The following is a 12,951-nucleotide window of genomic DNA, read 5'->3' as shown; positions in this document are numbered from 1 at the left end:
AATGCTAAGATCCGATTTTATTCAAACAAAAATAAAAGCAAACAGACACTCCAAGTAAAGCACATAAGATGTGACTGAATAAAAATATAGTTTCACTAGAGGTGACCTGATAAGTTGTCGATGAAGAAGGGGATGCCTTGGGCATCCCCAAGCTTAGATGCTTGAGTCTTCTTGAAATATGCAGGGATGAACCACGGGGGCATCCCCAAGCTTAGACTTTTCAGTCTTCTTGATCATATTGTACCATCCTCCTCTCTTGACCTTTGAAAACTTCCTCCACACCAAACTCGAAACAAAATCATTAGAGGGTTAGTGCATAATTGAAAATTCATATATTCAGAGGTGATATAATCATTCCTAACACTTCTGGACATTGCACAAAGCTACTGAAAGTTAATGGAACAAAGAAATCCATCAAACATAGCAAAACAGGCAATGCGAAATAAAAGGCAGAATCTGTCAAAATAGAACAGTCCGTAAAGACGATTTTTTTTTGGGGCACTTAACTTGCTCAGATGAAAAAGCTCAAATTGAATGAAAGTTGCGTACTTATCTGGGGATCACGCACGTAAATTGGCAGATTTTTCTGAGTTACCTATAGAGAATTCTACTCAAATTCGTGACAGGAAGAAATCTGTTTCTGCGCAGTAATCCAAATCTAGTATCAACATTACTATCAAAGACTTTAGTTGGCACAACAATGCAATAAAATAAAGATAAGGAGAGGTTGCTACAGTAGTAACAACTTCCAATACTCAAATATAAAACAAAAGTGATGTAGTAAAATAATGGGTTGTCTCCCATAAGCGCTTTTCTTTAACGCCTTTCAGCTAGCCGCAGAAAGTTTGAATCAAGTATTATCAAGAGATGAAGCATCAACATCATAATTTGTTCTAATAATAGAATAATAAGGTAACTTCATTCTCTTTCTAGGGAAGTGTTCCATACCTTTCTTGAGAGGAAATTGATACTTAATATTACCTTCCTTCATATCAATAGTAGCACCAATAGTTCGAAGAAAAGTTCTTCCCAATATAATGGGACAAGATGCATTGCATTCAATATCCAAGACAACAAAATCAACGGGGACAAGGTTATTGTTAACCATAATGCGAACATTATCAATCCTCCCCAAAGGTTTCTTTATAGCATTATCAGCAACATTAACATCCAAATAACAATTTTTCAATGGTGGCAAGTCAAGCATATCATAGATTTTCTTAGGCATAACAGAAATACTTGCACCAAGATCACATAAAGCATTACAATCAAAATCATTGACCTTCATCTTAATGATGGGCTCCCAACCATCTTCTAACTTCCTAGGAATAGAAGTTTCAAGTTTTAGTTTATCTTCTCTAGCTTTTATGAGAGCATTTGTAATATGTTTTGTAAAGGCCAAATTTATAGCACTAGCATTAGGACTTTTAGCAAGTTTTTGTAAGAACATTATGACTTCAGAGATGTGACAATCATCAAAATCTAAACCATTATGATCTACAGCAATGGGATCATTGTCCCCAATATTTTGAAAAATTTCAGCAGTTTTATCACAAGCAGTTTCATAGCTTGTGCAATTTTATGTGCTTTGCACTAGGAGTAGAAACATTGCCAACACCAATTATTTTATCATTGATAGTAGGAGGTTTAGCAATATGTGAAGAATCAACATTACTAGTGGTGGTAATAGTCCAAACTTTAGCTACATTATTCTCTTTAGCAAGTTTTTCGTTTTCTTCTCTTTCCCACCTAGCATGCAATTCAGCCATCAATCTAATATTTTCATTAATGCAAACTTGTATGGCGTTTGCTGTAGCAAATGACTTAATATCTTTATCTTCATTAGGCATAGCTTTCAATTTTAAAAGATCAACATCAGCAGCAAGACTATCAACCTTAGAAGCAAGAATATCAATTTTACCAAGCTTTTCTTCAACAGATTTGTTAAAAGCAGTTTGTGTACTAATAAATCCTTTAAGCATGGCTTCAAGACCAGATGGTACACTCCTATTATTGTTGTAAGAATTACCATAACCATTACCATTATTAGAAGGATATGGCCTATAGTTGTTACCAGAATTATTCCTATAAGCATTGTTGTTGAAATTATTACTTTTAATGAAGTTCACATCAACATTCTCTTCTTGAGCAACCAATGAAGCTAAAGGAACATTATTTGGATCAACATTAGATCTACCATTCACAAGCATAGACATAATAGCATCAATCTTATCACTCAAGGAGGAGGTTTCTTCAACAGAATTTACCTTCTTACCTTGTGTAGCCCTTTCAGTGTGCCATTCAGAGTAGTTTATCATCATATTATCAAGGAGCTTTGTCGCCGCCCCCAAAGTGATGGACATAAAGGTACCTCCAGCAGCTGAATCCAATAGGTTCCGCGAAGAAAAATTTAATCCTGCATAGAAGGTTTGGATGATCATCCAAGTAGTTAGTCCATGAGTTGGGCAATTCTTTACCAAAGATTTCATTCTTTCCCATGCTTGAGCAACATGTTCATTATCCAATTGCTTAAAGTTCATTATGCTACTTCTCAAAGATATAATTTTAGCAGGAGGATAATATCTACCAATGAAAGCATCTTTACATTTAGTCAATGAATCAATACTATTCTTAGGCAAAGATAGCAACCAATCTTTAGCTCTTCCTCTTAAACAGAAAGGAAACAATTTCAATTTTATAATATCACCATCTACATCCTTATACTTTTGCATTTCACAAAGTTCAACAAAATTATTAAGATGGGCAGCAGCATCATCAGAACTAACACCAGAAAATTGCTCTCTCATAACAAGATTTAGTAAAGCAGGTTTAATTTCAAAAAATTCTGCTGTAGTAGCAGGTGGAGCAATAGGTGTGCATAGGAAATCATTATTATTTGTGCTAGTGAAGTCACACAACTTAGTAATCTCAGGAGTACCCATTTTAGCAGTAGTAAATAAAGCAAACTAAATAAAGTAAATGCAAGTAACTATTTTTTTTGTGTTTTTAATATAGAGAACGCAAACAAGACAGTTAATAAAGTAAAACTAGCAACTAATTTTTTGTATTTTTGATATAGAGAACAAACAAAGCAGTAAATAAAGTAAAGTAAAGCAAGACAAAAACAAAGTAAAGAGATTGGAAGTGGGAGACTCCCCTTGCAGCGTGTCTTGATCTCACTGCAAGCGCGCCTTTAAAAAGAGCTTGATGCGTGCAGTTAACACACGTCCGTTGGGAACCCCAAGAGGAAGGTGTGATGCGTACAGTAGCAAGTTTTCCCTCAGTAAGAAACCAATGTTATCGAACCAGTAGGAGTCAAGGAACACGTGAAGGTTGTTGGTGACGGAGTGTAGTGCGGCGCAACACCAGGGATTCCGGCGCCAACGTGGAACCTGCACAACACAATCAAAGTACTTTGCCCCAACGTAACAATGAGGTTGTCAATCTCACCGGCTTGCTGAAAACAAAGGATTAACCGTATAGTGTGGAAGATGATGTTTGTTTGCGAAGAACAGTAAAGAACAAGTATTGCAGTAGATTGTATTTCAGATGTAAAGAATGGACCGGGGTCCGCAGTTCACTAGTGGTGTCTCTCTCATAAGATAAATAGCATGTTGGGTGAACAAATTACAGTTGGACAATTGACAAATAAAGAAGGCATAACAATGCACATACATATATCACGATGAGTGCTATGAGATTTAATCAGGGCATTACGACAAAGTACATAGACCGCTATCCAGCATGCATCTATGCCTAAAAAGTCCACTTTCAGGTTATCATCCGAACCCCTTCCAGTATTAAGTTGCAAACAACAGACAATTGCATTAAGTATGGTGCGTAATGTAATCAACACAAATATCCTTAGACAAAGCATTGATGTTTTATCCCTAGTGGCAACAGCACATCCACAACCTTAGAACTTTCTGTCACTGTCCCAGATTCAATGGAGGCATGAACCCACTATCGAGCATAAATACTCCCTCTTGGAGTTACAAGTATCAACTTGGCTAGAGCCTCTACTAGCAACGGAGAGCATGCAAGAACATAAACAACACATATATGATAGATTGATAATCCACTTGACATAGTTTTCCATATTCATCGGATCCCAACAAACACAACATGTAGCATTACAAATAGATGATCTTGATCATGATAGGAAGCTCACAAGATCTAACATGATAGCACAATGAGGAGAAGACAACCATCTAGCTACTGCTATGGACCCATAGTCCAGGGGTGAACTACTCACACATAAATCCGGAGGCGATCATGGCGATGAAGAGCCCTCCGGGAGATGATTCCCCTCTCCGGCAGGGTGCCGGAGGCGATCTCCTGAATCCCCCGAGATGGGATTGGCGGCGGCTGCGTCTCTGGAAGGTTTTTCGTATCGTGGCTCTCGGTACAGGGGGTTTCGTGACGAAGGCTTTAAGTAGGCGGAAGGGTAGGGTTGGAGGCGACGCGAGGGGCCCACCCCATAGGGCGGCGAGGCCCCCCTCTGGCCGCGCGGCCCTATGGTGGCGGCGCCTCGTCGCCCCACTTCGTAACCCTTTCGGTCTTCTGGAAACTTCGTGGAAATATAAGACCCTGGACGTTGATTTCGTCCAATTCCGAGAATATTTCGTTTGTAGGATTTCTGAAACAAAAAACAGCAGAAAACAACAACTGGCTCTTCGGCATCTCGTCAATAGGTTAGTGCCGGAAAATGCATAATAATGACATAAAGTGTGTATAAAACATGTGAGTATCATCATAAAAGTAGCATGGAACATAAGAAATTATGGATACGTTTGAGACGTATCAGCGCCCTACACCGTCCCCACCCGTGTGAAGGAGGAGCCGGCGACGCCCGTCAATCCGAGGCGAGGCGGCAGCGGCAGCCGGCGCCAGCAAGAGAGGCGAGGCGGCACCCTTCTCATTCCGAAGTCGGAGGTGAAGGAGGAACCGGAGGAAGCGTCACAGGCGACGCTGGTGGCAGAGTACGAGTGGCAGCAGCCTCATCGCCAGCAGCGACGACCCCGAGGACTGCCCAGGGCTACGAGCGGCGTGCTTGGCGTCGCTGAACGACAAGGACGCCTGCAGGGGCGACCTGGACACGGCGATCGCCATGTCCATCCGCGACTCCGGCAAGCCACTCGTGGACCTCACCGACGATGACGAGGCAGGTCCAAGCGGCCTGGTAAAGGACGAGCCCGTCGACGAGCCCTACAAGCGCGTCAAGTAGGAGGTCGTCACCGACGACATGTACAACTTCCACCAGTACTACGACGCCTCCGGCCGCTGCAAGTACTTCTAGATTAGGTTTAGTTTAAATTTAGTCGAATCTCGTTCGAATATATGTAAATTATGTTAAGTTTGGATGAATTTAATCGAATTTCGCTCAAGCTTTAAATTTCCGAAATTTTTTTTGGAGGACGCGACTGGGGAGCGACGTCCACCAAACGCGGCACGAATAAAACACGTCCCCCAAACGCTCGATCCAGCGCGTTTTGGGGACGGTTTGGGGGACGCGACTCGAGATGCTCTTACATCACACATTATAGGAGAGAGATTATATCACGCATTATACGAGAGAGATTATATAAATGCATCATTTACAAGAGCGCCTGTGGTAGACGGTCCTCAGATTCAATGGAAGAGACAAGTTTCAGCTAAGCTCCGTAAAGCCTCCAAAAAAGTCTTTAGCTTGGCTCTTATCAACCTCACGATGCAAGTGCAAAAGTCTATCCGAAACGTTGGATGGGCCGCTAAGAGCAAGTCCAACAACTCCCCAATATTTCTCCCCCTATATGTTCCTGTAGGGGCTTCCCCTATAAAGATTCTTCTCCTAAATTTTGTTCATCTCCAACAGCTCCCCTATACTCCCCTATACCACATGCATCTATATTTTAACAATATTTAGTACCTAACTTCACAAATAATAGAGTATTAATCACCTAAGTAGACATTAACTCTATTATTACTTGTATAGGGGAGACTTCCACCACCCCAATGTATAGGGAAGAAGGAGGGGTGGGTTGGGAACGCCAATTTATTGGGGGCATGTGTAGGGAGGCTGTTGGAGGGTGTTTTCTCCCATTTCTCTCCTACATATAGGATTGGGGAGGCTTTAGGGTGTCTCTTGGACTTGCTCTAAGTTAAGGTATCTCCAGGGGGATAACCCAAAACAGTTAGTTAAATGGTTCGATTTTATTCGCTTAAGTCGTGCCCAGGATAGAAATTGGGTCGCAGTCCGGCCTGCCAGGTTAGTGCGTTCAGCGGCTCGACCGATTTTGTCCCATTGATGGCTAGAAGAAAAATCTATTAAATCGCTGTGCAGGCCCTCAGCCCACTCGGGAGGAGGTGGCTTGATCTTCTTCTGCTTCTTCTAGCTATCCATCTCTCCAAATTGATATTATAAGAATAAAAGTGTGGTGAGTGTGATGGGGGCATCGCGCGCGCGTTGTCCGACCCGACGCATTCGCTAACAAAATTTGGTGAACGAATAGGTCCGCGTGATCTCATCCGTTTGGATCACGTTGTTGGAGCGTCCACACGGAATATTTCAAACAACGCAGGATAGGATGGATCATCCCGCTGAAGATGCCCTTACTATAGGCGAGCACATGATCTGAAGCCCTCACAAGACTATGGTTGTGGTTGCGCGTCGGAGTTCTCGTCCGATCCACCATCATGCTTCTTCCACAATCTTCACTCATTCTCCTTTGGATCATCTTCTCGAACTTCTTTACATGCTCTAATATAATATATATATCCTTGTGCGTTCCAAAAAAATATGCATCATTTACATAATCAGCCTCTATGAAAGACATAGAATATGCTCAAATTTTAAACTATAAAGTTAAATTTAAACCTATTTGAGGTATATATATAATTATAAAAATGGAACTCTCATATCATGATTACTGTTATAAATAAAATTCTAATAGTACGATATCAACTCCCTCCCTCTAAGAATAAGTATCTCAAGTTTTTCTAGATAAGGATATATCCATATTTAGATAAAACTAAGATATATATTTTTTAATGGGAACATTATTTTTAACGAAGGTGTATATGATATGACTCTGCATAGGCCTCGCAGCCTCAGGAATTTTGGCGTGACCAAACCTGAAAACGCAAACTGCCGCAGGCAACCTGAATCTTCACATAGGGTAGCCGCCATTCTATCTCATTTTGCCGGAGCAACTAGGAACCTCCATCTATAGGCAAGGCATGTGTCACCCAAAATGCGCACACCAGCGAAATCGCACAGGCCTCCACCTAGAGCGCCAAGACGGTTACTCGTGCTAATCCTACTATCCTAGGATCTATACATGGCGTTCAAGCAATTTGAAGAGAACAGAGAATGCATAGCCTATTTCTGCCGGTATTCTGGGCCAGCCCAACATTAGCAGGTGCATCGTGGTCGCAGTGGAAGGTATTACAGCAAAATGCATGCAGGCAGAAGGAGCTGGCCTAAACAAACTGCAAATAAGCACAATATTCATGATTCAGGTACACATTCGCAACAATCACAAAAACAAAATGCAAAGCACCCAATGAGCACAATATGCAAGCAGAAGTATTTTTTGTCCTAAACTGAAATAGCAGAAGCCAGAATACATGGGACTGGCAAACAACCAGCACGGCAGACGCTAAATGGAGACGGCAACAGACACATGATCAACAATCACAGAATAATAAGATCATTTAGACAGGAATATAAGGTGATTCAGGTTTACTTATTTGTAAGTCGATCACGCTGCCATAAGGCAGAAGCACATGCTCCACACGAATTGGCGGGGGACTAGATTTTCAGTAGCAACAGAAAAGACAGAACTCGCACATAACCAAAGAGACACACGAAGCCAGACTTCCAACGAACTCATTGGCCACCACGGAGGCGGAGCACCAGGTGCAGGGTTGACTCCTTTTGGATGTTATAATCAGCCAGAGTGCGCCCATCCTCGAGCTGCTTACCTGCGAAGACCAGGCGCTGCTGGTCCGGGGGGATGCCCTCCTTGTCTTGGATCTTGGCCTTCACGTTGTCAATGGTGTCCGAAGATTCCACCTCCAATGTGATGGTCTTTCCGGTAAGAGTCTTTACAAAGATCTGCATGCCACCCCTGAGCCTAAGCACCAGATGGAGGGTGGACTCCTTCTGGATGTTGTAATCAGCAAGTGTGCGGCCATCCTCAAGCTGCTTGCCTGCAAAGATCAGGCGCTGCTGGTCCGGCGGGATGCCCTCCTTATCCTGGATCTTGGCCTTCACATTGTCGATTGTGTCAGAAGACTCAACCTCCAGGGTAATGGTCTTGCCGGTCAAGGCCTTGACAAAGATCTGCATGCCACCACGGAGACGAAGAACAAGGTGGAGGGTGGATTCTTTCTGGATGTTATAATCTGCAAGGGTGCGACCATCCTCAAGCTGCTTTCCAGCAAAAATCAAACGCTGCTGGTCTGGGGGAATGCCTTCCTTGTCTTGGATCTTCGCCTTGACATTGTCAATCGTGTCAGAAGACTCAACCTCAAGGGTAATGGTCTTGCCAGTGAGGGTCTTCACGAAGATCTGCATACCTCCCCTGAGCCTGAGCACCAGGTGGAGGGTTGACTCCTTCTGGATGTTATAATCAGCCAAGGTGCGACCATCCTCCAGCTGCTTGCCAGCAAAGATGAGCCGCTGCTGGTCCGGCGGAATCCCTTCCTTGTCTTGTATCTTTGCCTTGACATTGTCGATCGTGTCCGAAGACTCAACCTCGAGGGTGATGGTCTTGCCTGTAAGGGTCTTCACAAAGATTTGCATCTGCATAGCCAGAAATTGCAAACATCAGATTAAGTTACCATGACCATACACGTGCAGGAGTAGATCAATCAATCAATGAACTAGGAAATAATCGACCTGATCTAATGCTCCATGATAATACTGAAACTTCAGTAAGAAGTTGCAAATAGCAAAAAAACAGAACCATGGCAATGAGTACTTCTAGGTTGTCTCCAGTTCAATGATAACATGGTGACCACATCGACTTAACATATAATAGTTCACTAGCATGTCCATAGAACTATTCCAATGAAGGGCTAGCATGCAGCTTATGCAACTCAGGACTAGAAGTCAGAAAATCAGCAGAGTACAAGCGTTGAGATAAAAGATACGACTGGCATGAGTGGAATCTACATGTATATCAAGATCACATGTCAGAAGTGGTGAAATAATTCAATGCAATTAACAAAATAATATATACAACAGGTTCCAACACTAATCTATCATCAAAATGTAATAAGCAACCTAGAAGAACAATCACACGTACAGCAATAGTATTTGACTGAAATCTACAGGAAAAGAGTTGATGAAGACCACATAATAATGAGACAATTTTCCAGTTGCGACAATGGATCGTAATAATGAGTGGGAACTACATGTAAGCCATAGGTAAGGAGGGGTACCTACCATATGTCCAAGGCAATTGACAAAAAAAATCTACAACAGGGTCCAACGTTTATTGACCAAAAGCCAATCGGCAGCTCTAGATGAACTATCACGGGGGGATCAATTGCATTCGATCGAAATCTATACGGACAAAACTGATTGAGAGAACATCAGAGAACATGTATACCGCGACCTACACCGATCATCAACCAAATCATAGAACCATGGATACCTCGACCTACACCGATCTATGAAAATCTACACGCTGTTTAACCCCACGATCTCAACGTCGCATCGCGTTAAACAGATCGACAACCGCACATATGCATCTACACCAATCCCACATGAACATATATATAGGAACATGCAGCTTGCGGAGGAGAAGAAATCGAAAGAGGCTGCATACCTTGACGGAGATTTGAGAGCCTGAGATCGATTGCTGGGCGGTTTCGATCGGAATCGGGAGCACTGGATTGGGGAAAGAGGTCGATGCCGAGGGGAATTTATGGATGAGAGAAGACTAGCGAGACCGAACTGGACGGAGAGGCGGTTGCGGAGTTCGTCCGTCCCCACCACGCGATGGCGACGGCCCGTCCATCGTGGGCTTCTCCGTGGGTTTTCAGTCTGCGACAAGGCCCTTTGCAGAATTTCGAAGAGCTTTTCGTTTTTTTGAAGCATACTATCGAAGGGCTTTTCGTGATACTCCATCCAGTCTGCGAGAAGCAGAGCAAGCCCAGACTACAAAAAACAAAACTAAAAAAGAGACTAAAAAAGCATTGTATCACCGGCCACAACCTTAAACGTCTGTACAATAGCACTTTTTCATATGGCACACAGGTACATATACTATACAATGGCCACAAGAAATTTATGCATGTCTATAGGCTATCACGTAAGGCCGATGATTGCGGTTACGAATCCAAAACAGAGTGATAAAAGTAAATCAAAGTTGCATTCATGGTTAAGTTATCCTCTCCCAATAGCCATGTTGGACACCTGAGGAAGTAGCCCTAGAAGGCTTTTTGTGTGTGGAAGAGGCTGCCACCACTGGATTTGTGATTCAAGTCAAGTTTGGCATCCCCTCTTGGGTCTTCTAGTGGCCTATGTCCCCAACGCCCAGCCGGTAAAGTTTAGCATTTTACATATTGAATTAAATCATGGTAAGGTATCAAAAACTAGATACGAAAGATGAAAAAACAAAATTAAAGTGGTATAGATAAACAAGCATCAACCTAAGCTTTTATTGTTTTAATGGAAATAATGAAGTTAATATGTGTGACATTGCATGTCTCAGAAGGCATCCACTTCTTACTAAATGTTGTCAGAGATCAATATTGATATTTAGGCTATGTAAGTGGACCCAACCCACATGTACATCAAAGAGGGCATCATTGGTCATTTTGAACCAATAAATGGAACTATGCAAATCATTATGACTATGCCTTACCATTTAAACAATTGCAAGATAAGCGATAGATTTTTTGCAAGCCATTGGCTGACATTTATACATGACAATTCAAGTAAATTGTGTAAATCACAAAAGTAGAATCTCCTCCAAGAACGTTCATGTTGTAGAGGTAAAAGGAGATACCCAATATTGACATGTTAGTTGTTGATATTACTTTGAGATTGCTTACCACACTGACTCCATGGTAATATTGACATGTTAGTTGATGTGTCTAACTTTCTTATCATTAATATACAACATAATTAGATGCGCCAAACCGTCTGAGCTGTTACGGAGTAGTTCCCTGCATCAATTGTGGATAGGAGAGATGTTTCACATGGATTATCATATTGTACAACCTTGTTATAAGAATTTATGATCATTTCTCTAATGTGTGTTTTGGTGTTTGTGTTAAGCCAATAGTCTACATACAACTCGAGAATCTCCACTACGCAGGAAGCCATGCGATGCACCTAAGTACGGTAAGTCATTCATTAGTTTTGCAACTGTGAAATGTATTATATTGTTGTTCATTCTTAATTCTCTTAAATACCCACTAGTCACTTACCTAGTTGGAACCTATTGTAAGTAAAGAGCATATAAATTTTATAATCTCTCCTACATGGGAGGCCATTGCCCCCCCCCCCCCCCCTCGCCAACTCTAAGATTTTTTCCAAAATAGCACTATATGTTTACCACTTTTTTGCCAAACATCTAACCAGGCCCATCGGTAGGACCGTGCGAGCTGGGTGACCGCACAGGGCCCCAAATATCTGAGGCCCCAAAATCCCGGTGCCGCCTCAGGCCTGCACCAATGCATGTCCCCGTTTCCCAGCAAATTCCGTAAGACCTAGTCCCGCTTCTCGAAAGCTTGTGGACCAAAAAAAAAGCACAGACTGATTCAGTTACCAATAGCACATCATACTTCTCCCGATCAAGCTTTGATCTAAGCAGCTCCAGTTGTGTAAGCCTCGATCTAATCCCCTTTCCTGATCATTATGCTCTCTAAAAGGTTTTTGCTAGTCTCCATTAAAATTGATAGATTGCGATCTAATCAGCCCGCCTGCCCGTGTCAGCCAGAACGGCAAGACATAGACACACGCGTTGCCAGCGGCCATCGCGCACGGATTGGATCGAGATGTCGGACAACGTATTTGACCATGCAGGATGAAACGGAGCTTTAGGGCTCGCAACTGAGAGCGGTTAAATGTCCAACGCGCCCCAAAACCCTTCGAAGGATGCGGCTAGAGATGCTCATTCTATAGACAACTATTGTCTACCCATTCTCGGAAAATTTTGAAGTTGTTTGTGACGGTATGTAGAACTTTCACATAACGATCAAGCTGGAAGAGATTTGAGTATTTGGAGCCAAGGTATAATTGAGGCTTAGAATGTTCTCTTCTCTATGATGGGTCCCGCCACACCTGAAAATGCATTGTACTCCCTCCATTCACAATTAATTAGTGTTCTAGATTTGGTCATAGTCAAAATTTGTAAAGTTTAACTTTAACTAAGCCTAAAACACAAACTAAATAAAAACCGAAGGAGTAGAAAAGGATGTGGCCATCTCAAAAATCATATGTGCTAGAGAGAATGACTGAACAAAAAAGCATCCACAATCAGACAAGATTTTGGCTAACCATAATTACATAATAAAAATCCAGTCCCACTTATAGATGTTCGCACAAACTGTAATGACACGGGCCTGACACATTGACAAACACACGACACTGACTCGCAAATTACCAGACGGCAACTTCAACAGACAGCTATCGGGTGTACATCAGAATCATAAATCGATCATCCTAAGAAGATCACTAGCCACCACGGAGGGTGGACTCCTTCTGGATGTTGTATGGGTAAAAGGGTGCTGCCATCCTCTAGTTGCTTGTCGGCAAAGATCAGACACTGCTGGTCCGTGGGATGCCTTCCTTGTCTTGAATTTGCGTTATGTGAGCTTGCGCACTGGCCCATGGTGTAGCCCAGCTTAAGTATACCGGGGCGTGGTTGCGGAGGGGAAATTCAGTACTTTCACAAAGTGCTTGAGCAATATCTGATACTCACAAGGTGCAACATCAGTTCACCCATAGTA

The 12,951-nt window shown here is 42.4% G+C and overlaps 1 protein-coding gene across 2 annotated transcripts; it reads right to left on the bottom strand.

Moving 5' to 3' along the window:
• Positions 1-7,659: 7,659 nt before the first annotated feature.
• LOC127312071 (polyubiquitin) lies at positions 7,660-9,992 on the bottom strand. Of its 2 annotated transcripts, XM_051342548.2 has the most exons (2): positions 9,819-9,992; positions 7,660-8,788 (listed from the first exon to the last, which is right to left on the bottom strand). In XM_051342548.2, exon 2 carries the CDS (start codon positions 8,786-8,788, stop codon positions 7,871-7,873), a length of 918 nt encoding a protein of 305 aa, XP_051198508.1. In that variant the 5' UTR covers positions 9,819-9,992; the 3' UTR covers positions 7,660-7,870. The 2 variants fall into 2 exon arrangements, with proteins under 2 accessions (XP_051198508.1, XP_051198507.1); XM_051342547.2 differs by lacking the exon at positions 9,819-9,992 and having other exon boundaries at positions 7,660-8,794.
• Positions 9,993-12,951: the final 2,959 nt, after the last annotated feature.

The sequence above is a fragment of the Lolium perenne genome, chromosome 7, assembly GCF_019359855.2.
Source record: "Lolium perenne isolate Kyuss_39 chromosome 7, Kyuss_2.0, whole genome shotgun sequence".
NCBI lineage: Eukaryota > Viridiplantae > Streptophyta > Magnoliopsida > Poales > Poaceae > Lolium > Lolium perenne.
The sequence above is the reverse complement of the archived record's forward strand: the minus strand, read 5'-3'. Positions and strand labels throughout refer to the sequence as shown.